Raw genomic sequence first — 24,487 nt, forward strand, 5'->3', positions numbered from 1 at the left:
ACCTTGGCGCAATTGTAATATTTTATGACCTTGGCGCAATTGTAATAGAGTGTGCAATTTCTACAAAAGAGCATACCTATTCAACCAGGGTAAAGAAAAGCTAGAGGGTACTGCAAAAAGAAAATGTATCCTATGCTGTTTAGACCACTTGTAAAAACCTTCCATTTTTGTTTTTATCCGCTCACCATAATGAGATATCCTATTAATCCAAAATGAATATAAGTTAATCCATATGGTTACTGATGATGTAACAACCCTAATTTTATGCCAAATAATCTGGCGTAGCTGGAACTCTCCATGACGTAATATGGACATAGGAAACGAAAAAGAGACTTGTAATTTGTAAATAGCCCTCATCTCATCTCTTCTTTTCTTTCCATTCGTTTGAAAAAACACTAGACAATCCAATGGACGACGGGCACACAAATACCGAAACGGCGTCACCTCATCAGCAGCAAGATGAAGAGCTGCATAGCCTTCTTGTACCCAATATCGACGATCTGCCAGTCACCCCTCCCTCAGCCACTGACTCCAATTTTGTTACATATTTCGCCCCTGGTCACTCTTTACTTGTCTCTGTTTGTGTCTTGTGTTGTGCTGACATAGATTCATAGCTCTAATCTCCTCCTTATTGTTTTCAGATTTCATAAATCCAGGGCATGATCAATATGTTCATCGCCACGCTAATGGGTAAGAAAGAAAGAGAAATTAAATAGCATATTTCTGGAATTCATGTTAAACTAAATGGTCTTGTTTTCTTTTTAATCCAAAAAATTAGGTTATGTGTCATAGGCTTGGCCCCGACACACATTGCATTGAGAGAGAATGAGCCTGTTAAGTCTGTTGATTTCAACGTTGGAAAGTCCAATCGAAGCGAAATTAAAGTCACAGGAAAACATAAAAGGGTAATCCATTGTTTTACAATCTCATAATTGTTATGCTTAGTTAATCTCATGTGCTTGTCAGACGCCAGTTTTGCTCAACTAATCCCCAAGCTTGTCTCGCGCAGAATGCTCGCCACTTTGAGAGAAACACAGCTTTGTGCAAAGTTTTTGTCAAAGAAACATCCTATATTGTCAGGTCGGTACTGCCTACTATCATTGTTTGCTGCCTAGGTCTGTTTGATTAAAGACATTTTTATTTTGGGTGGCTTTCTTCAGGTGTTGCGTAAAAGGCTCTTTACTAGAAGTAAACGATAGACTCATAAAGCAGCCCGACCTTCTAAACTCTGCGGTAAGAGAAAGTTTGTATCATCATCATCATCATCTGCAGCCGCCATATGTTACGTTTTTACCTAATCACTCTATCTTGGTCCAAGTGTATGGAATATTGTGTATCTTAGTCTGGTGTATGTGGCATAACCTCTGGAAGGAGGGGAATTCTCATACGCCCTCATGGCTGATTGTAATTCGTAGTCTATTTCTTTTAGATCGAACTTAACATCAGTAATAGTTAGATATTACCGTTTCTTGTATAGTATTGCATGAACAGTAGCTCATATGTGTGATTCTTCTTCTCCTTTTCCGTCTGTAGTTGTGTTTTCTGCATATCTGATCAGATATGATTGGCAATATGGTTCGCTAATTGTAGCTGTTGTACATTGTACATCAGTCAAAGGTTGTAACGTAGTGGAAGCGTATGAATAGTTCATTGGAAATTTGAAAATTAATTAGTAGAATAAACATAAGTAAACATGAAAAGTTTTGATTGAATTAAGTGATGAATAATAATGATTTTCGTACATGGAGCTCTTTATGTAGAAACTTGCTAAAAACACTGAAAACATGTTTCTTAGGCTAGGTATAACTTTAAGTTAGCTTCTTAATGCTAATACGGCTCACAATGGAACCTATAGACTCTTCTAAATAGTTTAGGAATACTAAAAACGAAAATATAAATAGTTCTAATTAAACTAGGACTCAAAATACAAAATAGAAGCTAATCACTTAAACACAAAATGAACACTTCCTAAGCTCATTAAATAAACTAAAAGGAAAATAGGAAACTAGCGAAGCTACTACTAAAAACAATTATTATCAAGATCTCTTGCATTAGGTTGACTCTTTGAAATAATTTTTTTGGAACATGAAATTCACAAGGTTGACGATGTTCTTGACGATTTGAAATTTGAAAGAAAACATAATGACTTTTTCTTGAATTACTTGGTCTCGGATAACGAGTTGGACAACGATTTGGGTGATGCGGATGAGGTCGTCATATAGGCAGGTGTGATGAAGAGGAGTTGTTAAGTGATGAGGAATAGTTTGGCTAAAGCTGGAAGGGAGTTGATCTAGTCTGGGCGGTCTTTTACGTATTCTATTATTTCCGGCCACAAGATCAACTTAGTCTAAGTCTAAGATCTATGATGTTGATCAGGAGGATAACGAGGGGGAAATTGCTAATTTTTTGGGGTGTGGTGTTCACTATTTTCCCCGTACATATATATATTTGGGTTTGCCTCTGGGAGGTAAAAGCAATTCCAGTGGTACTGGAGCAAGGTGATAGAGAAAGTTGTTTCTCGTTTGGTGGTGGTAAAAGTCTAAGTGCCTTTTCTAAATGGGGGCGATTGACTTTGATACACTACACTCTTTCCAATATTCTTAACTATAATATTTCACTTGACCTAGTTCCTTTGGGTGTGGTGAAACATTTGTGTTAGTTATTTAGAATATTCTTACGGAGTAGTGAAGGTGATAAATTGAACTTTGTCTAATGAGATAGAAATTGCCTTCCTAAAGAAGAGGGTGACTTGGGTTGTAAACAAGTTTTGCTAATGGATCTAGCTTTGTTGGATAGGTTGCGGCGAACAAGTATGCGAAGAGAGACGAAATGGTTGATCAAGAAACCTAAAAACCTGTTTGGTATCACTCTTTGCAGGTATCTCTGGTGGACAATGATTGGAATACTTTTGTTAAAGGGATTACTTTTCATCTTGGTATACCAAAACTTCTATTTCTTTTTGGTATGACATTTGGGTGGGGGAGACCTCACTTAAAGGACGATATGGCCGAATCTACGTCAAATAAGAAAAACTCTCACTTCAGACTGCATGGAAGGGGTTGTTAATGGTGTGGAATGAAACAAGGCGGGACTCAATGATTGGGAGATTGAGAGATATGAACAACTCTTGCTTGCAATTTATGAAATGAGTAGAACTTTGGAGGAGTGGATAAGAGATTATAGGTGTAGGATGACAAAGATGCCTCTATTGTGAAATCATTTTACAACGTTTTGGCTAAGGAGTATGCCTCATTGGTGCTTGCGGTGAATGAAATAATTTCCAACTTTCTATTCTAGGGGATTTGGAAGAACTTCATCCCATATAGAGTTGTTTTCTCGGGTAGGAGTCGAACCATTGACAATTTGAATTGAAGGGGTGTGAATATTGACAATATGTGCATGCATTTCAAGGTAGTGGAGGAACATGTGGACCACCTTCTTAGTTGTTCATTCGCTTTTAAGATTGGGCACTATTCTTTGCGCCTTTCAATGTGTTTTGGGCGCCTCCATCTAATATTAAGGAGGCCTTGGGGAAGTGTATCATTGTGAAAACAAAATAGAAACAAGATTGGTCATCCCTCACCTAAAAAAGTAAAAAACAACAAAGAGCCACACAACTGAAATATAAATGGGACCTTGAAACTGTCCTATCTTCTTCTTCTTTTACGGTAAAACTCGCTTTGTAATTAAAAATAAAAAGAGCTACTCGACCAAATTCTCACTCCCCCAATACCCCACACAAGAGCTCACTCATCTCACTATCCCATCCCAATTGTACATGATCAACAAATATTACACTCGTAAACAATGTGTAGCACATTCCCAATCAAAGAGGAGCTCCTTGATTACACCCCTACTAAGTTCTGCACCCCATTTTTCTTTTGTTAAAATATCCTCATGTTTCTTTCTTTCCATATTGTTCAGACAATAGCATTTCGAATGTGATCTGCTAACTATTAGGCTTAGTTAAATACTTTTGGGCTTTTGGGATACCTTTCCTCGGTGCTGGAATTGTGTAGGAAAGTATACTGGTATAATGGGGCCAACCTAGTTACTTTCTGTGTTCATATTAACACTAATACATGTCCACTTCTTATTCTCTCTCCTTCATCACTTAAAAGTATTATTTATTTACTCATTCCCATCTCTTATCCTATCAGGCAGACAGAGAAGGATACATTGCAATTACAATGCCAAAACCTGGAGATTGGCTCAAAATCAGGAATTTGTTATTGACGCTTGAAGAGTATAAGAAACTAAGAGATCTTTGTTGATTCATTTGAAGGTAAATCGATAGTCTTGTCTGCAATGACCATGACATTTTCTTGAAGTTTTTGACCTGAATGTATCGTGAGAAGCATATTATGATGTGTTAGTCTATTGGGTTTGATGATGTTCGAGTCCTAATGGAACTTCATAACACATCATGTGCCATATAAGCTGTTCGTGAAACTTTTTTTTTTGTCTTCTTCCTTTCTTTTGGTTGAGGCTCTTTGAAGGTGAAAAATAAGATAAAAGCTATATCAAAGTTTGAACTTTGAACTGATGTGTTTGGTGAGCGTACATGTAATCTCTATGACCCACAATTTGGTAGGTGCTATAAGACTGATTTGCAACAAGCGCCAAATATGCTGATGATTTTGTACTGTCACAGTATGGTGCGAACTATTTTTGCCCGGCTAAACTATTTTGGTCCCTATGAGAACAAGAGTTTTTGAAGAATGAATTTTGGGCACGGAAAATATTATGCAGTTTGTCTGAAGGTTGTAGACTTGTAGGTGTTTTAGAAATTTAGATCCGCACATATAAGGAGTCTTGATTGTAGTCTTGTAGACTTGTAGAACTTCTGCATTTTATAGTATGGAAAAAAAAGGACTTCTTATCTCATGTTCAACTTTTTGTACAGTCCTTTTGCAATTTTGCTTGGCTTATCATGGGTTAACTAGTATTACCCCCCTCCACTAGATGAGCCAATTAGGATTTCCCCCCCACTAGATGGGAAATTAGGGTCTCCCCCCTAAACACACGGTTAACTTGGTTTGACCGTTAACTTTCAAGTCAAACAATTAAAAATTACACAAATGCCCTCGTTGTTTTCAAAAAGAAAATGTTCAATTTTAATTAGGTGGGGGCATTTATGTCATTTTCAGTTGTTTGACTTGAAAGTTAACGGTCAAACCAAGTTGACTGTGTGTTTAGGGGGGAGACCCTAATTTCCCATCTAGGGGGGGGTGGGGTAACACTAGTTCACCCGCTTATTATTAATGTTTTCAAAATTTCTTTATCCTCCCCTTTTCTCTTCCACTCACCCGGGATTGCACTTTAGTATGCCAGTTCGATTTACCTGTAAATTGGAGTTTTGGCTGTACACATAAAAGATTAAGCTTGAAGCCTTCCAATGTCAAGAATGTTTGAGCCTTTCTAATTATGTGAGTTTGATTTAGTTTTGTCATATGGTGATGGAACTAGCCTAATTTTATGACTGCACCTAACCCAAATAATGTGGCAGACCTGAACGTTGACAGTGGATCATGAGGAAGCCAGTACAGCTCCCTCAACATCTTCTTGTACCTACAATTTGAACCCTTTGAACATTGAGGATTTATTCCCTATTATTACAAATGGTACAATGTGTATTAAATTTGATGTTGCATATGACAGGAATTCTAACTGGGTTGGAGCTGGAGCAATTACTTGGGACCATGATGGATGGGTTGGAGCAAAGATTTAAAACTAGTAGTCCAGAAGAAGCGGAGCTACCGGCAGCTGAGGTTGCAGTACAATTGGCCATCAGGTTGGGAGGAGCAGAATATCTCTTTGAAGGTGATTGTAAGGAGGTGTTAGAGAATGCTGAACTGGAGCATGTCAGAAACTCTGTTACTAGGACTGCATTTTCTTTGTGCAAGTTTAGTAGATGGATCAGACTTTTCAATGGGGAGGGGGAGGGGGAGGGGGAGGGATAGCCAATAACCAGGAACGGGATCCACTTCCGAAGTGTATGCAAGAGTTGAATATTTCTCCTCTTCATTTTTAAGTAGTGGAAGTATGTTTGTTAGCGAACAAAAATAAAGTTGTGCACTTTTGTCGTGTGAGCTCCAACTTGTGTTATCGGTCAACAAATATAAATAGATGCCAAAAAGATAGGTAGTTTAATCGGGCACTCATCAAACTGTATCGGGTAATTTTTTATCAAAAAAACAAAAAATTGCATTGGGCAACCTCTCAAAAAGAAATATATATATTATAAGTTTGCTATTTTTAAAAAAAAAATGCTTTGTATTGGGCCTAACAACCAATCCAACCGGTCTCGTTAGGTTAAAACCACGGGTCGTTTGATATTCAAACGGTTTCTACGGGTGGTTTGGTACTCAAACGGTTTCGCCAAATCGTTTGAATATACACTCAAATTATCGTTTGTTTGAGTATATATTCAAACGGTCTCGCTATATCATTTCAGTACACTCAAGTGACTCTCTTGGGAGACATAGCTGGTTTGTTTGGATTAAAAAAAAATTGAGAAGTTCATTTTGTTTTTTTGTGACTCTCTTGGGCGACATAGCTGGTTTGTTTGGATTAAAAAAAAATTGAGAAGTTAATTTTGTTTTTTTGTCACTTTTATATCTCCGATTAAACGATCAATTCCAAACACAAATTCTACTTTCATGTCAGGATTGTGGCATACTACATCAGTAGATTTGTCAATGCTAGAAATTTCAAAATGAGAAAATTTTCAATTTCAATTTTCATGTACCAGGCAGAGCACGTAGCAAATTCTTCCAGCCCTCTCTTTTTACCTGTCGATATTCTCTTGCTTGTAATGTTCTCGAGGACCATCGCGTTCTTTAGTAAATAAGAAGCTTATTAAGTTCATTTGTAGAACCTCCGCATGTCTAAAGCTTAATAGATTTGAGGTGTTCTAATTTACAATGGCTTGACAAGGCTTCCTTCCAGTCGGATGTACCTCAAATTCGAAAAGGTTTTTAGGTGGGGGGTGTATTGGGCTTGGGATCAAAAGATATCTAGACTAATAAGTTTGATAGCCCACTCTATTGATGGGTTAAATATCTGTACAGGCGTAAAAGTCGGGAAATATCAGATTCAGATTGCGTTCTAACAATAGTAAGTTGATGGTGACCCATTGTTTTGTAGAGAAGCAATCAGAGAAAAGTAAGACCAAAACGAATTTGTTTCTTTAGAGTTTTGATGGTAGATCTTGAATTTGAGAATAATAATTGTCTAAAATGTGTTACACAATCTAAACAAACACTGAGCAAGTTAATAAAGAAACAACCTTTTGTACTACTGAATCTGGGCAGACTGCCAAACAGAGCCGAGGACGATCTATTTCACTCACTCAGGTACTTGTTTTCTCTTATCATCTATCAACTTTTCAATTGTTATACTACTGCACGCTCTCAATATTATTCTACATTTGTTATGTGCAACTTTAATGTCTATATTCATGGGGTTCAAACTCACTGTTAATTGTTAAGGACTTACGATACATACTGAACCATCGGAATTTAAGAATTTTTTCTAGTTTTTAAAACATTCAAGTCTTTAAAGTCCTGTTAACAATTCTACATCTTCAGTAGGAAGCTTATATTCTGTGGACATAGTACCAAAAACTCTCAGAATTGATGAACCAATGAGCCAGTTGGGCTAACATACTAGTAAATAAGCATTGAGGAAGGGGATTGGATTGTATGGGCACAAAAGCTTAGTGGAAGTCACAGCAGTAATCTCCTCGTACCACTATAGAAAGAAATTTAAGACGCAATAATACATGAATGCTCTCTACTGGAAGATACATTAGGTGACAAGGGTGGACCCTGTCAATCTCTCACCTATTAGTGCGTATAAACTATAAAAAAATACAGGGTTCTGTGCGGTGTTTCCATAACAGTTATCAATTAGAGATATGGGCTTGGAAGGTTATAGGCATATAGCATAGAATTCTTACATATGATTAAATCTGAAAGTTTTTGCTTAATAACAAATCTGCAAAGTTGGCAAATTTATGGGTGGTATAGGAGGAGGATATTAATTTGGGGTAGGTGCTATATCCTCTCAACAGATCATTGTAGGAACTATTAGGAACCGACATCTTTTTTGCATGCTTGATCTGCCCATATGCATAGAAGAAGTTATGTTGAGAACTCTATTTCATTTGTCAAGGACTCACGGAGAACTATGCCTATGTCTAAAGAAACCAAAGAAGTGATTTTGAACATGGACCCTAAGAATTCTTGGTGATTTTCTTGGTGCTGTTGGAATTAGGTGGTGAGATATGTGGACATAAATTTGAAACCAGATTTTTCTTTAAGGAATGGGACCTTTTTTAAAAAAAGGGTTCGGTTCAAGAGAATGCAAACTTTGAGATGATAGATAATATATGGACCTAAACTACCAATTGACCAATACTTGGTTACTAGAAAGTATGCACAATATGTAATACCATTCTGGCATTCCCCTTTCTTGATGTGGTTCTTTCGAGTTAGTCACTGAATTTGATCAGAAAATTAATTTTTAGGTGCTGCAGTTTATTATGAATTTGGATTTTGAGAGCTGGAACTGACAATGTATGTCTTTTCAAACTTCCAAATTTTATAATGCTTTGCTGATTTTACATCCTTCCTGCTCTGTTCAAGTTTGTTCGGCTTCCAATTGAAATGTACTATGTTTGTATGCCTTTGAGGCTTTAAGGGATAATGCATTTCATTTGTGTTTTATGTTGACATATTGTTTGATTCTGTTCTGATATTATGGAAAAAGCTAAAAGTTCACTTTATTGATGTCAGTTATTATCTTGCAGGTGCTCGATTCAGCGTTAGTCATCACCACATTACGGTCAAATCACTGGAAACATGACTTCAATCACACACAAAATGTGCTTAATTTTTCTGCTCATTGTTGTTGTTATGAGTCTCATTCCCACCATTGCCTCGAAAAGTCACATCATCACCTTTCGATCTCCCAATCTCTTTCCAGAAGGTCTCACTTGGGACCCCCACCCATCTGCTCAACACTTCCTTGTTGGATCTCTTCGTGAACGTTCTATTCACTCCATCAATCACGCTGGCGAAGTGCAAACCATTATCTCTGACCCTAACCTTCCACCTAATGTCACCATCCTCGGTCTTGCGGTTGACTCCATTAATCGACGTCTTCTTGCAGTCATCCACGCAATTGAACCTCTTCCCCCCTTCAACGCACTCGCTTCCTATGATCTCTCTTCACGCAAACGACTTTTTCTTGCAAAACTATCAGACGACCGTGAAGTTGCTAATGACGTTACCATTGACTTCAGTGGCACCGCCTATGTAACCAATTCAGCTGGTAATTTTATATGGAAGGTCAGCTTTGAAGGAGAGGCGTCTATCTTCTCTAAATCCCCAGCTTTCACCTCTTATCCGGTGCCTCAAGATCTTCCACACAGTGATCTGCTGCCCTATCGTTCTTGTGGGCTCAATGGGATTGCGTACCTCAGCAAGGGGTATCTGTTAGTTGTGCAGACAAACACTGGCAAGATGTTCAAAGTGGACGCGGAGGACGGAAGAGCAAGAAGAGTTTTATTAACAAAGGATCTGGTAGGGGCTGATGGCATCTCGGTTAGAAGTGATGGAACTGTTGTGGTGGTGTCTCCATACATGGCCTGGTTACTTAAGAGCCAGGATAGTTGGGGAGAAGCAGTTGTTTATGACGAAATTGCCCTCAATACGGAGAGGTTTCCCACTTCAGTTGTGACCAAGCATAATGACCACCGTGCGTATGTGTTATATGGAAATGTTAACGTGGGTATACTGGGCAGAGGTGAAAAGGAAGTGTTTGCCATTGAAGAATTAGAGTCATCAAAGGATACTGAAGATGAAATGATTTGGGTGTTTGTGTTGATAGGATTAGGACTTGCTTATTTTATGTATTGGAGATTTCAGATGAGTCGACTTGTCAAAAACATGAGCAAAAAGTTGAGTTAGATTGGGTGAGCTTCCAGGATCAATATACATGTCTCTGTGGTTTTTATCTGTAAAAGAAGATAAAAGGAATTTTTTTTTATCTGTTTGAAGTAAGTATTTTCAATGTATATAAATTTTGTTTTTGGCTTCCAAGTTTTGGTCTGAATTCATTTTTAAGTGTGGTTTCTTAAATTATTATTATTAAACAACTGTGATATCTGAAAACTATATTATTAATACCGAAAACATCATATCTCGATATATCGGAAGAAATGGCGATATATAGTTTTGAGTTGAGCCCTAGCACCGTCAGTGAGTTAGTGATTTGGCGGGAAACACAAGAAATGGCGATGGCACGCGGCGGCGGCGAAGAAGAAGAAGAGATGCAGGAAGAGTACAAGGTATGGAAGAAAAACACACCCTTCCTCTACGATCTGGTCATCTCACATGCCCTGGAATGGCCTTCCCTCACTGTCCAGTGGCTCCCTTCTTCTTCTTCACTCATCCTTGGGACCCACACATGTGATGGCGCTCCCAATTTTCTAATGATTGCCCAAGTTATTCACCTCGACGACGACGACGACACTTCCCTCCCTCGGGTTCAGATTACCCACCAAATTCCACTCGACGACAGCGACGGGGAACTCAACCGCGCAAGGTACATGCCTCAGAACCCTCATCTCATTGCTGCCAAGACCACTGCCTCCGACGTCTGTGTTTTCGACTCCTCCTCTCAAAATCAATGCTATCGACTCAAGGGCCACTCCCAGGAAGGTTACGGCTTGTCTTGGAGCCCTCACAAGCAGGGTTACCTTCTCAGCGGCTCTAATGACTCCAACATTTGCTTGTGGGACATTTCAACAACCCCTCTCACACTTCACCCTATGTCCACCTACCAGGTATTCACTCACCCAACTATAATCATAATACATTATTCTTATTATTACTATGCTTATTTTATTTTATTCTAGTTTCATGAGGATGTTGTTGAAGATGTGTCTTGGCACTCCAAGAGTGAAAACTTGTTTGGTTCTGTTGGGGACGACAACCGCTTAGCCATTTGGGATTTGCGCTCCAACGTGCCCCAATCTTCAGTCATTGCTCATGAAAAAGAGGTGAATCAATCAATCCCTCATTTTATTATGGTTAACAACCTCCACTATTATTCTGCCTCCACATTGATAAATAATTATATGCATCTTGTTAATTTCCGATATACTTGTAAGCTAACTGCTCCGTATTTCTGTACCAAACATTACTGGATAACTATTCTACCCGTAGATGTTTTCCAACTGTACAGTCTCTGCCGTACATTTGGTTTAACTATGCTTCATCTTCTTTTTTTTAACTCCATGTAAGCATTGTGCTGACCTTTTTTGCTCCTTAGGTCAACTATCTGTCATTCAATCCCTTTAATGAATGGATTTTGGCTACTGCTTCTTCAGACACAACTGTGAATCTTTTTGATCTACGCAAGTTAACAGCAGCACTGCACAGTTTCTCTGGTCACACGTATGCCCCTAATCTTTAATGACATTCGTATTTACCTATTTTTAATCAGTGAAATGATGTTATTTGTCAACTAAATATGCTATCAGATTTGCATTTACAGATTTACTTGGTCTACTGTTTATAAGTCTAGATTATCCTTCCAGGTGTCTCATGATACTACTCAAGATTTTGTAAGACATGCTGCTATAATTGTTTTGAGAATACTTAATTGTAGGTAACATATCTGCTCTGCCAAGTGCTGTTATGTTTTCACTCGTTATTGTATGATTCTGATGGGCTTTGACCTTGACTCAATCTAGGTCATGTAGAAAACAGAAATTTGTCTGTTTTAGCTCTAATTGAGTTAAGCAGAGTTAAATATGAGGGTTTCCTAACTAATTCAAAACGAGTCTCTCTCTCAGCACGAAAATACCTAGAAGCAGATGCGGGTCCAACAAGTTACATGCACTACTAAAATCCTTTGTGTTTAAATGCTATGTATCCCTCTCCTGAAATATTGTTATATGCATAACTTACACTCTTGCAGTTTCCAAACAATGAGGAGTCTGTCTATGTTATGTACATCATGAATTTGCCCATGTTTTTCAACTTCCTATAATTTAGTCACTCCAGTTTTTTTTCCTTATCCTTTTTAATTACCATACAAATCTTATATTTCACCTTTCTCAAACAAATAGTAAATTTGTAGGAATTTTAGTAGCCTTACTCAGGTAGATCTCTATTTTTCATTTTTTTTTTAAAGATAATGAAACTAAGTTGTTTATGTTAGCCTTCTGTTCAGTTGGCCTTTTCTTTTCCAAAAATAAAAAAACATTACTTGAAGTTCATTTTGTTTGTGCTATATAGAAAATGATCGTGTGGAAGAAACACATTTTTGACATTGTTGGTCAACATTTTGCATCCCCCCCCCCCACCTCCAACACGAAAATCCTTGCTCGGTTACTGCCTAGAAGACACTTGACATTTGTCATCAGCATGAACAATCAAAATGTAATGGATGATTTAGTTGGATTTGTGTCTACCCCATAAGCTGCCTCAAGCCACAAGAAAAGAGGATGAGTTTGACTTATTGAGCCAATCAAATTTCTGGTAAAGCAGTGTCATCTGAAGATGCCCGGTACTTGGCCCCTAGTACTGACTCTGAGGCTCTGGCTCAGCTCCACTATGGTTGCCACAGTCACCATCTTCTCAATATTTCTAACACTGGGATTTATTAGAAGGGACATAGGGGTCGCGTGATTCTTCTTTGGCTCTTGATATGTCCAGCTGGAGATCTATCAGTGAGAATAAAGGACCGTCTTGCAGCTTAATGTAATTTGACATTCTAAATCAATTTGCTCCCCCCTAGTGTTCGGCTGATAGAGTTTCCATATGATGATGCTCAGATGATGGTGCACTCTAGATTTTTAGAATTCATCTGTGTAAGGTATATCTGTTTAAAGCTTATCTTGCCAAAGGAATAGACAATAAAAAAGTTTGGGGAGTAAAGAGAGTACAGCTGAATTAGTTTTGGCCTTCTCTCATACTTCTTATGTAGGAAAAATAGTTGGTTTACAATATAGAAACATAAAAAATTTCTTGGGGCTAAAGCGTCCTACCTATATCTCACTCAGAACTCTAACAATAACGCTATTAGTAAATAGATAAGTAAGTTGTAAATTAGCAAAAATCATAAAGAGGGACACAGGGTTGAGTTGGAGAGGTTTGCTTTGCTTTTTTGGGCCTCTCCAGACTGAGCAGGAAAGGTTTTTACTTTAAGGAGGTGATTTTTTGGTTCTTACTTAGCTTAGATCCTTAAACATGCTTTTCTTACATCTCTCCCCACCCTTTATACCCTTTGTCTATGTTTGTTTTCCATAATGTTAACATGATATTTATGTTACAATTGCTAGATCAATTAAAAGCATGAGTAGGATTTCTACCCCCTGCATTTCTGCTGTGCCGTGTGGACTTTTGGTTTGGTCTCTTACTATTGCTCTTTGTTTTACTTTCAACAGGGATGAGGTATTCCAGGTTGAGTGGAGCCCTAAACACGAAACTGTCTTGGCGTCATCTGCTGCTGACAGGAGGCTGATGATTTGGGATCTCAGCAGGTAGGTCACTCTGACTATGGCATGATGGTCGTTCAAGATTTGAGACCTGTAGTCGTTTCATTTTAATATTGTGATTATTAAGAAGTTTCCCGCTGTCTATTTCGATGTAGGTATTTGATGTAGACATAATAGAACTTATATATACAAAACTATCTAAACCTCCTGTGTAGGGATAAGTTTGATGCCAACAGATTTAAACATCATGGATCCACTGTAGTTTAATTATGAAATATTGTACATTCGGTAAATGTAGCCACTGCCACTAGTTCAGTTGGTAAACTCTTGGATTTGCTACTGCTATTGTTTGCATTCTGCCAGCATTTCTTTAGAAAAAGGTTGAGGAATCGATCGATAAGAAATATGAATCTCTTTTATCTTTAGAATATACTGTTTTTCTTTGGTTTCCGATATCTTGGTAAATAGGGATTTTGCCGAACATGCACCGAGTAATTGAACACATCAGTAGTGATGTTAGTGGTGAGTGGCCCCATTAGTTCTTCAGTGAATAAGTGAATATCTAAGTAAGTATGAAAACTAGAAAGGAAGAGGAAAAGGCTTGAATGAGTGAATATCTGAATAAGTGATTGATTCTTGACTGGGAATAAGAAACTGAGGGGTAGGATAGGCCTTCATTCTGTGAAGTTTCTCTTTCATTTACATTAGAGCAGTATTACATTTCCCAGTTCCCAGGGTCAGCAAATGGTAACCCTCGAAGGCTCTGGATCACAGCCCCTCCCCCCCCCCCCCCAAACTGGCGACAGATTGCTTGGAACACCGAGGAGTTAATGTGTTGGTCAAACTTTTGCGCTCTACCATATTATTTGTGATATTTGTACGCTGGTTCATCATTTTTCTTAACGTGTTCATGTCTTGGTTTGGGTCATTTTGTTTTTCGTTGCACTCTTATATATAAATAGCATTCCTATATTCACTTTGCCTTACCTTCTGATCAATGCCTTCAGGATCGGTGATGAACAATCAGAAGAAGATGCTGAGGATGGTCCTCCTGAGCTTCTCTTTTCTCATGGTGGTCATACAGCCAAGATCTCAGATTTTTCTTGGAACGAGAACAAGCCATGGGTCATTTCAAGCGTGAGCGAAGATAACATCCTTCAGATATGGCAGATGGCTGAGAGCATATACTGTGACGACCGTGAGATGCAAGCTGATACTTGTCCATAGATTAACTTGTAGCTTGGAACAAGAGATGTTGAGCTGTACAACTTTAGGTTGGCTGGAATTGATGTTATCGTGTTTGATTTTCCAATTAGGCTTTAATAGACACTGTACTGAAACTGCTGTAGCCTTCAGTAAAAATCTCCAGTGTTATAATCACTTTGCATTGCCTTGATATTTGACATACAGTAGTCATAGTGATGTCCATTTTCACGGTAAATTAATGTAGTAAATTCTGGTATAATGGTATAATAACTGTGTACAGATGAATTTACCAATCTCTCCAACTCAGCCTCTTCATATTTCCAAATAAATTTCTTTTGAAAGAAATGTATTCTTGAATGCCACGGTTCCAGACTTCCAGCCTAATGAGAGCGCTGATTGCCGAAGTTCTTGCAAGGGGCTCAGGAATCAGCTCCCTGCGTCTCATTTGATGACCTTTTCTCTTAATGTTACTTGAAGTAGGATCTGTTCTATAGCGTGTATATCCATCATTTAAATGGAGGAAATCGGTCTATATTAGATGACAACGCAAGCAGTCGAATGTTTACCGGTACTTGATAAATCCAAGTGTTTTACTGGTACTTGTGCTGACAAGCTTATAACTTGTCTCTTAGCAAATTTCATAAACGAACAACTGGCCGTGATGTCATTGCTTGATATGAAACTAAACCTTTAGCCAACTGCATGCTGGAAAATAAATGCACCATATCGTAATTCCAAAAATCAAAGCCAAATAAACTGGTTCTATGGTGTTTGTTTTTAGCCACTTATAAATAGCTTGCCACTTACTGTAACTTGTAAATGGTGTTTGTTTTTAGCCACTTATAACTGGCAGACCCATTATTTTGCCTTACTTGGCTACTTATAGGTACCAAAAGTGCACGCTGGAAAACCCGACTCACCCAGACTTATAAGTAGCAAACTGGCGTAGCTGTAATTCCCCGTTTAATTCGAGAATTATAAGGATTCCCGTATAAAACAAATAAGACGGTGAATATTTGAAAGATGCGGTTTAATAAGCGAATTTCTTGGGCTAGACTTATTATTGCCGAATTATAATGTCCGAATTATTGAAATTAAAAAAAGCGGAGCTTTTACTTGTAAAAATTGGAAACTGGAAATGGAAACTCTCATACTTTAATAATTGGAAAAACTCAACCCACTAAAAAAATAATGATTAAAGAACCCCTAAATGTTTAGACTAAAAAATAAGAAAAACATGTGTTTAATTCTTGAAGGCTTTAAACCATAGCTAGAAAACATATTCCACCATTTTTTAGTTCTTGAAGCCATAGCCATGAAGATCAAAACTCAAAAGTAATATTGTTTTCCAGGAATGGATGTGTTGGTGGTACGTTTTTAATTTTGTTTGTGTTAGTAATAGTAAGTAGAACAAAAAATTTGACATTTGTATTATTTTTTCATGAATAAAATTGTAAAAATAAAAATAAAAACGTTATATAATTATATATATCAAAATTTTAAATGTAAAATATATAGCCGAATTATAAAGAAATGCATTCGTATTATACCTGTTTAAAACACGTATACCGTATTTTTGCCATTAATATTTTATTGGACCGAATATTTAAAAATATTATTGTTAAATATTTAGAATCTTAGGCGAATAATTTCCATATCAAACTTTTGCCATCCACGAATTTACTAACTGACTGACCTTCAGTTTCAGTCAATCCCGCAAGTACATGGAAATTTTCCAATCCGCAGTTGCTGAAGCATTAATAGCTAAGCAACAAGTGAATTAGTGAACACATCCGCAAATGCAGTTGTGAACTGCAGCATAGTTTTTAATGGGGATGCTGACCTGTTAACTGCTTGGGCCAACCAACAGTTAGGAAGCTCAGATCTTCCAAGTTGTATGTTGTTTTCAAACTGCCGTCCTATGTTTGTGTGAAGAGTTTCAATATATATATTAGTATGATTTGCATCAAAAAAAAACTGCAGCATAGTTTCAGTAGTAAACAGATACGCAGATCATCTACTCTATGTATTTGCTTAACAATGATCTTTAAAAAATGAATGTACAGCAATTATTTTACCTTCAAATGTACCCGTAACAATTATCTATAACTTAGACTTGCTTGCAGAAACCATTTTAGAACGTATTACACCAAAAAAATGCTGCCTTTCACAAGCACTTAATAGAGAAACAAAACTTGGACATCAAGATTCAGAAGGAAGCACCAACATACACTCAATCCTTAAACAAAAAGTTATTCTGAAGCCTTGATCCTAGAAGACTCTCCAACTGCTGTCTCCATTCGCGTGTACCACTCACCAATTCGTGTATGCTCCACCATATCTTTACCAGATCTCAGGTATCTGATGGGTCTCAGGACGCCAAAGACAGCAAGATCTGCCAAATTAGGTTTAGAGCCTCCTGCAAAGACAGTCGCCATTCAGAAAAGAGAAGAAAAAACTGGATTACTCCTGATTCGTGCCCTCTCGACTATTAGACATACATACCAAGAAATTCCCGCCCATTCAAAGCATCCACCCAGGTTTCTGCAGCTTCGTACAAGGATGCCCGTTCATCATTGATATTATATTTTTTCTTAAGCTTCTTCGAAACAAAATACATGGCTACCGCTCCTGCATATTTAGCCGTAATTCTCTCTGTAAAGCTGAAATTGCCTGCAATGACAAGTGACCCATGGTTTAATATATCCTGAGGGCAGTAAACTTGAATCTGATTATTTGATTATCAAAATGAAGATACTAATTGTCAAGTAGTTTTCAGTGGCCGTCAACATTAAGCTGCTGATTGCTGAAAATAATCCACTGACTTCTAGATGACTTTTTGGATAAGAATGAAGGGACAAATCAGGTGAATAACCTGATCATCAAAAATTTACTTAGAAATAATAAATAAAATCAGCAATGGCTGATTAATACGCCTGACCTCGCTGTGTCTTGATTTACCCCTCCCAAGATTGCACCAGTGCTAGTTTTCAAGCATGTTTTTTTCCCCGGTATTATGATCTCCTATAGTGTCATTTCTTTAAGTTAGTGTAAGACTATGCATCACTATCATCAATTTCATTGTGTGATAGATAGTTCATAGGTTTCTCTTTGAATTGGTGAGAGTATTATTGTTCCATTACGTTTTTGTTATAGATTTATGCCAATAACCATTGATCAACAAATTTGACACAATAAAGGTTAGTATTATTTAAAAGAATGCCATGAACTAAGAAACATAATATGCATGATGACCAATATTCAAATATTTTTAGTTCAAGCTATTGACAAGGGGGACATTTGCTTTGCCAAGGTTCTTGCCATATGTAACCGGACCAGCCTCAAAAGCACATCTGAAATAACAAAGTTTCAGAAAACTTTGCCATCCCTGACCCATCTCTTCTTTCTTGTAAAGGAAGTTCTACTATTTATGTTTTGAAAAACCCTTAAAAAAATTTCAATCTCCAATAATTCATGAAATTATCATTATCTAATAACTGTTTTTGCATAAAATCAAACCTACATTTCAGATCATAGAGTAACCACATGATGCAGTCCCCCTCTCCCCTATCTTAAAAGTACACATTTCGAAACCCCAAAACATCCCTTGACCAAGTAAACAACACCTCTTTGACCTCAAGAAATATCATGTGACTCCATGGTTTGGATCATATTTTGGTCTCTTAGGGTATGCCCTCAAAGCAAACAAGCCATTTTTTTCCAGATAATACTCCACCAAACTTTTTAATATCGAAGCTCCATCCCCACTTCATCTTTTGAAGCATTCGTTCAACATATTGCTTGGCAAGAACCCTTTAATAGGATTTCCTCATTCATTTTCTTATTGCTTGTCATTACCGATTGAAGTATAAGGCTAAGTTAGAAATCAAATCAAACTGGATTCCCTCCCAAAGCAATAACTTCCACAATAATTGAGATCTCGATGATAATTGAAAAAGGACTACTAGTTCCCTGGCAATCAAGGAGCTCTATTCTAATACCTTCTCTCCGTTCCCATATAAGAATGGACTCTGATAGGTGAAGTATTCATTCTTCACAACTCTTCTCCTTTATTTTCTGTCTCTAGCTCTTTTCAGAGCTGACTTGTTGGAGTGGCTTTAGCCAACACCATCCTAGATTAACTGGCCATCCTGACCATTGTTTATTTTTTGCAGAACTCCAGCCACAGGACAATGTTATAATTGTTGGGATCTCATAAAAAACCACACAGTATCAATCTCTTCGAAAGGTACATGTTTTCAAAACATTCCTGTAACCAGCAACTTTTTGTTCTTCAGTTACTGTCAGCATTGCAAGAGTAGAAAGTAATAACAGCACTACAGTATATTCAGCCGCAATAGATAGTTTTTGTATGTTGTTTCACTAGCATAAATAATTTTTCTTCATAACCAATGGGAATATATTTTTTGCCAATTCCAGCTTCATCTTATTCCAAGCTGTAACTTTCGTGTAACCCAAAGATATGAGAGTATCCAGTAAATCATCACACCACAAATGCATAACCAGATAATTTGTCGTAACCACCGTCACTTTTTTTAACTTTTTAAGTCACGAATTCTTTTTATTTTAAAGCATTTTCTACTTCACTTAGTGTAAGGCTTTGTGGAAGAATATGAATAAATAGGTAAGTGAACATAAAGGCTGTTCTTGGACAGTCAAGAACGAAGGTAAAATCAAGGGTTAAAAAAACATGTTGGGGCTTAAGCCTCAAAGCGGGCACCTTAAGCCTTTTAGGAGTTTTGCACCTTGAGGCTTAAGCCTTGCAGGCTATCCTCAATGGCTTGAGGCATGCACTTTGAGGCTTAGCCTTACTGGAAGTCGGGCTTTACCCAGCCTAACCATTTTTTGTTTTTACTTTTTTCCCACTATTTTGACAACTTATTTATGAGTATTGAGTCTATTACTTTAAGCCAGTGAGTGTATTAATGTCTTCATGTCTATGACTACTGGTCTATATGTGACTCAGTGAGTGTCTACTTCTAGTGACCTGTGACTGTGACTATGTCTACGTTTGAGACTTATTTGACTAGTTAAGTATCTGTGATTTGTGAATATACTTATTGCTATTTGCCTATCTGTTTGAAGGTAAAACCTTAAGCTTCACTACATTTTCTATATGCTATAGTAATTTCATTAATATGGTAATACTGTTTCTCATTTTTCTGAATTTACAGCTATTGGCACAATAAGGTGATGACGTGTGGCTAGCGGTGAAAGGCCAACCAAGATCGGATATAGCTGGTTTTCCGTTTTTTCTTGATTTTTCCAGTCTGTTTTTCTCTCTCTAACTTTCTTTTATAAAGATTTATTTTTGGGGGATTGAGGCTTAAGCCTCAAAGTCTCAGGCAGTGAGCCTCAAGGAGCTGATGCGATTTTTAACAGACTCCAAAAGACGAAGCGGGGGGGGAGGGGGGTGGGCGGCACTCTACATAGGAACTAAGATCAAGACCCTTGAGCTCCCTTACCCTTTTCCATCCCACCCTTTTCTCTTAGTAGATACAAAGTTAAGCAGTAGAGCCAGAAGTAGACCAACAACAAACCATAAAAAATGGTTACAATACAACCTAACCCCATTTCCCAAGTCTTTTTCTTTTCAAAATCCACTTTTTCCTTGTGGGTTTTCTCAGCCTACGTTTATTCGACCAAAAATCTTCACTTTACTGAGAGAATATAAAATAAAACACAAAGGACTAAAATCAACCTCTAAATCTAGAAGTCCTTCTGTCAGAATCAAAGAGTGCTCCTTGGCTCGTTTGCTAAAAAATAAGTTTTACCACAAACTACCAATCAAGCCTTGCAAGGTTGGGCCCAAAGGTCTTGGGGCTATTCCAATGTCCACCGGGGAAAAAAAGGGATTTGAGGGGTTATGAAATATAAAACTAACTATCTCAAACTGATTATTGAGTTTATCACCTAGTGGGTGGGCAAGGTGACAAACCCCATAGCCAGCATTTAATAGTTATTTTAATGCTTTGCAATAATAATAATAATAATAATATCCTCTAATGGATCTAAAAAGGTAGTATGCTATCCTGAAAGCACCGACTCCTGATTTTATCTTTCATGTCTGTGCAAATCCATATTGACGTCTTCAACGCAGTTATACTGAGGTTTGCTTGATTTGAAAGAAAAACAAATTTTACTGCAAACTAAAAGAAAGTAACACACCTAACAAACATTCCTTCTTCCTCACGTTGAAACTCATCTCTCCCACCCATAAAGATTCTCAACACAGCCTTCGCATCTCTCCTTCTTCAAGCTCTCTTCATAAGTCACTCCTCAGTTCTTACCAACTACTATTCCACATAGTTACCGATAAAAAAGACTGGAAATTTATCATGAAAACTGTATTTTCCTAAAGTTCATCTTCCTCCTCTCCTCAATAAGGAAATCCAACAAATGGAATATTTCCAATTTGCGAAACCAGTTTTCCACAAATGTAACACCCCCTAAGAGTTACGGAAAATAAAGGACACAGCAAAGGAGCCAAACGCAGAATCAGAGATTTATGAGCATTTTGATTCAACAGTACATTTGAAAAAAGCACAGAGAGATGGTTAGAGATGCAAAATTCTACAACCAAAGATAGATTTCCCCCTCTAAACCTTTATGTGTTTTTTTGGGGTATCAGGGTGAAATAGACAACAACTAACCAGCGACAATTTTGTGGCGATTATATAACATTTTTCTTTTACCGATATTACTGCAGTAATTGAATCAAACGTAGTCGTTATTGCAGAACACTGGTGTTTGAAATATGATATATTACAAATTTACAACCATCTACAATCTGAAGATGTGAAGATGAATGTCATCACATGAGAACAAAGGCTAACAAGATAGTAAGCATATGTAAGCAAAGCATCTGAGAAAGTTACCATGACTTGTGATATAGTCGAATGACTCAAGCGCCTCAGAAGGATTCCGATATATGTTGGGGGACAAGATATGCACCAAGTGATTATCAACCCATCTGCACAGGCAAAGAAAAGTATTAGAACAAAAGGTTATGACGGAAGCAGCAGTGAGCTATGCAGTGATAAACAAGAATATATAATTTAAAGGATAATGGTGGAGATTACCCGCGCCACTTGTTCTCTTCAGCATCATCCTTAGGAGCTGAACCGACAGGATGAATCTTGTGGTTCAACTTATTGATAATATCTGCAGCAGAAAAGAAATAATTAACAAGTATGGGTGTTGGATTAAATGAGCAAGAGAGGAGTTAGTGAGAAGCAAAACAAACCAGAGGAATCAACAAAGTTTTGACCATCGGCAGACAAAATAGGAACTTTCTTGTAATCAGACCATTTGATCTCTTTCTTAGAGATGGGATTAACCTCGACAACCTTGTAAGGAATGTGGTAATAGTCCAAAAAGGCTTTGACTTTGTTGCAGAAAGGGCAAGCCTCGTACTGGTAGAGAACAACGTCCTTGGGTAGGAGATTGATAGGGGGTGGCTCCTTGGCGTATATTTCGGAGGATGCAGCAACAGCTGAGAAGGAAACGGCTCCAGCTAATACACTGCCGGAGGAGGGGGAGGAAGGCGGGAACCAGCGCGAACGTGACCACCCACCGTTGTTGTTGTTGGTGGTGCTGCTGCTGTACATAGAGGCAGCAGCAGCAGCAAGGTGCAAATTATTATTATAGAAATTGTTTCCAAGTACCGATCTTCCATTGACAAGAACATATTGTTGAGCCCTTCTCATTTTTTATTTTTTTAAAAAAATGGATCGTCTAGCAAAATCACAGACGAAGAATGAATCAGATATTATGTTGTATGCATACTAAATTAGGATCAAATTTGGAATTATTATTAAAAGAAAGGCAACGTTGATACCTTTACCCGAGGAGGAAGTTGAAATGAGAACGGGGCTGGGTTTTAGACTAGGGTTTAATAAGTGATGCAACCAACTCCGCGTTGCTATTTTACCATTCATTCATATTAACGACACTTGACCTCCTCTTGCCACCGAGGTTTATCACGACATTTGGCGGTAAATTCGTTAGATTGTGATATTTCATTGATTCAATTTGCACCGAAATTTCATCATGCACGTCAGATTTTCGCTATTGAACAACATCTTGAAAATTTGACTTGAGAGAAGAGAGAGAGATTGGGGGAGATAGTTAAGTTTTGCGATTAAGCAATAGTAAAATGACGAGTATTTCACACTTTGGCTTAACTGTCTCTACTTAAACTTTTTTTTGTTCATGTCTCTATGCTATACCAATGTTAGAGCATCTTTAATGATAATACCTGAAAAACACAAAAAAAATTTACCAAATAAACACCAAACAATTTCAGCTCAAACATCAAAAATTCGATACCAAATTATGTTGTTTCCGCGCAGCTTATTGAACAACATAATTTCAGCTCAAACATCAAAAATTCGATACCAAATTTTACCAGTATACATAAAATATATTATACAAAACCGCGCAGCTTATTGAACCAAACACCAAATGGTTTCAAGAATTTGGTGTTTGGTATTTATTTGGTCTCACCATTAAAGATGCTCTTATTAGATGTACTTGTTCACTTTATATTAACAAAAGAATAAATGCTTAATTACTGAAAAGTAAGATATAGTATAAGATAATTTACTTTTTAATACAAATATTATCTCATTCATCTCTAATTCAATATACATAAAATATATTATACATAGTATTTATTGGCGCTCTGAAAGCACTCTAGATCACAGAGCTTCTCAACTTGGGCGCTACGTTCTGGTGACTAAGGTTGAAACCACATACAATAAGACTAACAGCATAACACCCATCTCCTACAAATCAAGCGACTTCATCTCGGATGTAGATTTAACATAAGAAGATTCAAAACAACTTTTTACTTCCTTCACCGAAACATTCTTTACTCGAACTTGGCAAAGATGGATCCAGAAACTCTCTTGAAGAATCTAACCAGATTTGCGATCAATCAGTACTACAGCAAATGACATAATCAGAAACCTTACTTTCCAATACGAAACAAAACAGTAATATACCTGCTGGTAGGCTTTGAAAGGTCGAACAAGGTAAAGAGTATGCCATATTATAAAAAAAAGTCACACTGGTGTTTCCGCCAAACAACTTCCCCTGCTTTTGAAAAATGTCTCCTTGCTAGTAATTTGTCTTTATCACCATTCTGGAAAAAAGAAAACAACAGCATGAACACTATAGATATCAGAAATCAAAAGGAATCCAATTAAAAGGGCATGGAATCAAACATGGCCTCAATAAACACAATATCTAAGATAGCATACATGACATCAAAAACCCAAACAAAATGTAACAAATAATAAATGTATGGACTATCAGAGTATACAAATGTAGAGTTTTTTCACAGCAAAAACAGCATTATCAACACAAAAATATCAAAGCATACATCAAAGTGACATTGAAACCCTATAACAACAACAACAGTGTAACAGTACATGGTCTCAGTAATCATACATGAGGAAAAACCTTATAAAAAAATAGCCACAAGTGAAAAAAACTTGTATGAATTACCTTCTTAGCAACATATCTATAACACCCCGTCTTTTTATTTCATTTCCTATAATAATATTAATAGAAATAATAATAATAATAATGTAAATAGAAAACAGAAATATGATATCCAGTAGTTTTGAAAAAAAAAGCCCGTAAGTAAGTAGATAGGTTTAAAACCCTGGTTTTTCGGAGAGGTTTGAAAAACTAGAAAATAAGGGTTTCTCACGTAGAGTTTTTAGGAAAGAAAAA

At 37.3% G+C, this 24,487-nt stretch overlaps 4 protein-coding genes and 1 long non-coding RNA gene across 8 annotated transcripts; 3 read left to right on the forward strand and 2 right to left on the reverse strand.

The window, feature by feature from the left end:
- The first annotated feature begins 98 nt into the window (after nt 1-98).
- LOC147514230 (Single hybrid motif superfamily protein) lies at nt 99-6,070 on the forward strand. 2 transcript variants are annotated; one of them, XR_015207271.1, is made up of 8 exons: nt 233-558; nt 642-690; nt 779-905; nt 1,010-1,080; nt 1,161-1,233; nt 4,161-4,285; nt 5,510-5,567; nt 5,662-5,801. XR_015207271.1 is itself a non-coding variant. In XM_086581744.1 (7 exons), the coding sequence occupies exons 1-6, from the start codon at nt 408-410 to the stop codon at nt 4,272-4,274; spliced, it is 585 nt and encodes a 194-aa protein (XP_086437870.1). In that variant the 5' UTR covers nt 99-407; the 3' UTR covers nt 4,275-4,285; nt 5,662-6,070. The 2 variants fall into 2 exon arrangements, 1 of the variants encoding a protein (XP_086437870.1); XM_086581744.1 differs by lacking the exon at nt 5,510-5,567 and having other exon boundaries at nt 99-558; nt 5,662-6,070.
- A 2,797-nt stretch (nt 6,071-8,867) lies between these two features.
- LOC147514231 (NHL domain-containing protein) lies at nt 8,868-10,109 on the forward strand. The gene has a single exon (XM_086581770.1). The coding sequence runs from the start codon at nt 8,868-8,870 to the stop codon at nt 9,975-9,977; it is 1,110 nt and encodes a 369-aa protein (XP_086437896.1). The 3' UTR covers nt 9,978-10,109.
- Nucleotides 10,110-10,177: 68 nt separating this feature from the next.
- LOC147514232 (WD-40 repeat-containing protein MSI3-like) lies at nt 10,178-14,896 on the forward strand. The gene is made up of 5 exons (XM_086581759.1): nt 10,178-10,855; nt 10,928-11,071; nt 11,344-11,468; nt 13,466-13,561; nt 14,524-14,896. The coding sequence occupies exons 1-5, from the start codon at nt 10,229-10,231 to the stop codon at nt 14,741-14,743; spliced, it is 1,212 nt and encodes a 403-aa protein (XP_086437885.1). The 5' UTR covers nt 10,178-10,228; the 3' UTR covers nt 14,744-14,896.
- A 1,872-nt stretch (nt 14,897-16,768) lies between these two features.
- LOC147514233 (Glutathione S-transferase family protein) lies at nt 16,769-22,717 on the reverse strand. The gene is made up of 6 exons (XM_086581781.1): nt 22,584-22,717; nt 21,990-22,480; nt 21,826-21,907; nt 21,622-21,716; nt 17,228-17,395; nt 16,769-17,141 (listed from the first exon to the last, which is right to left on the reverse strand). Exons 2-6 carry the CDS (start codon nt 22,450-22,452, stop codon nt 16,975-16,977), a joined length of 975 nt encoding a protein of 324 aa, XP_086437907.1. The 5' UTR covers nt 22,453-22,480; nt 22,584-22,717; the 3' UTR covers nt 16,769-16,974.
- A 629-nt stretch (nt 22,718-23,346) lies between these two features.
- LOC147514234 (uncharacterized) lies at nt 23,347-24,274 on the reverse strand. Of its 3 annotated transcripts, none has more exons than XR_015207298.1 (3): nt 24,257-24,274; nt 23,752-23,891; nt 23,347-23,664 (listed from the first exon to the last, which is right to left on the reverse strand). It is a non-coding gene; the product is annotated as an uncharacterized LOC147514234 (long non-coding RNA). The 3 variants fall into 3 exon arrangements; XR_015207300.1 differs by having other exon boundaries at nt 23,347-23,690; XR_015207294.1 differs by having other exon boundaries at nt 23,347-23,891.
- Nucleotides 24,275-24,487: the final 213 nt, after the last annotated feature.

The sequence above is a fragment of the Coptis chinensis genome, chromosome 2 (assembly GCF_015680905.1).
Source record: "Coptis chinensis isolate HL-2020 chromosome 2, ASM1568090v1, whole genome shotgun sequence".
In the NCBI taxonomy this organism is placed as follows: domain Eukaryota; kingdom Viridiplantae; phylum Streptophyta; class Magnoliopsida; order Ranunculales; family Ranunculaceae; genus Coptis; species Coptis chinensis.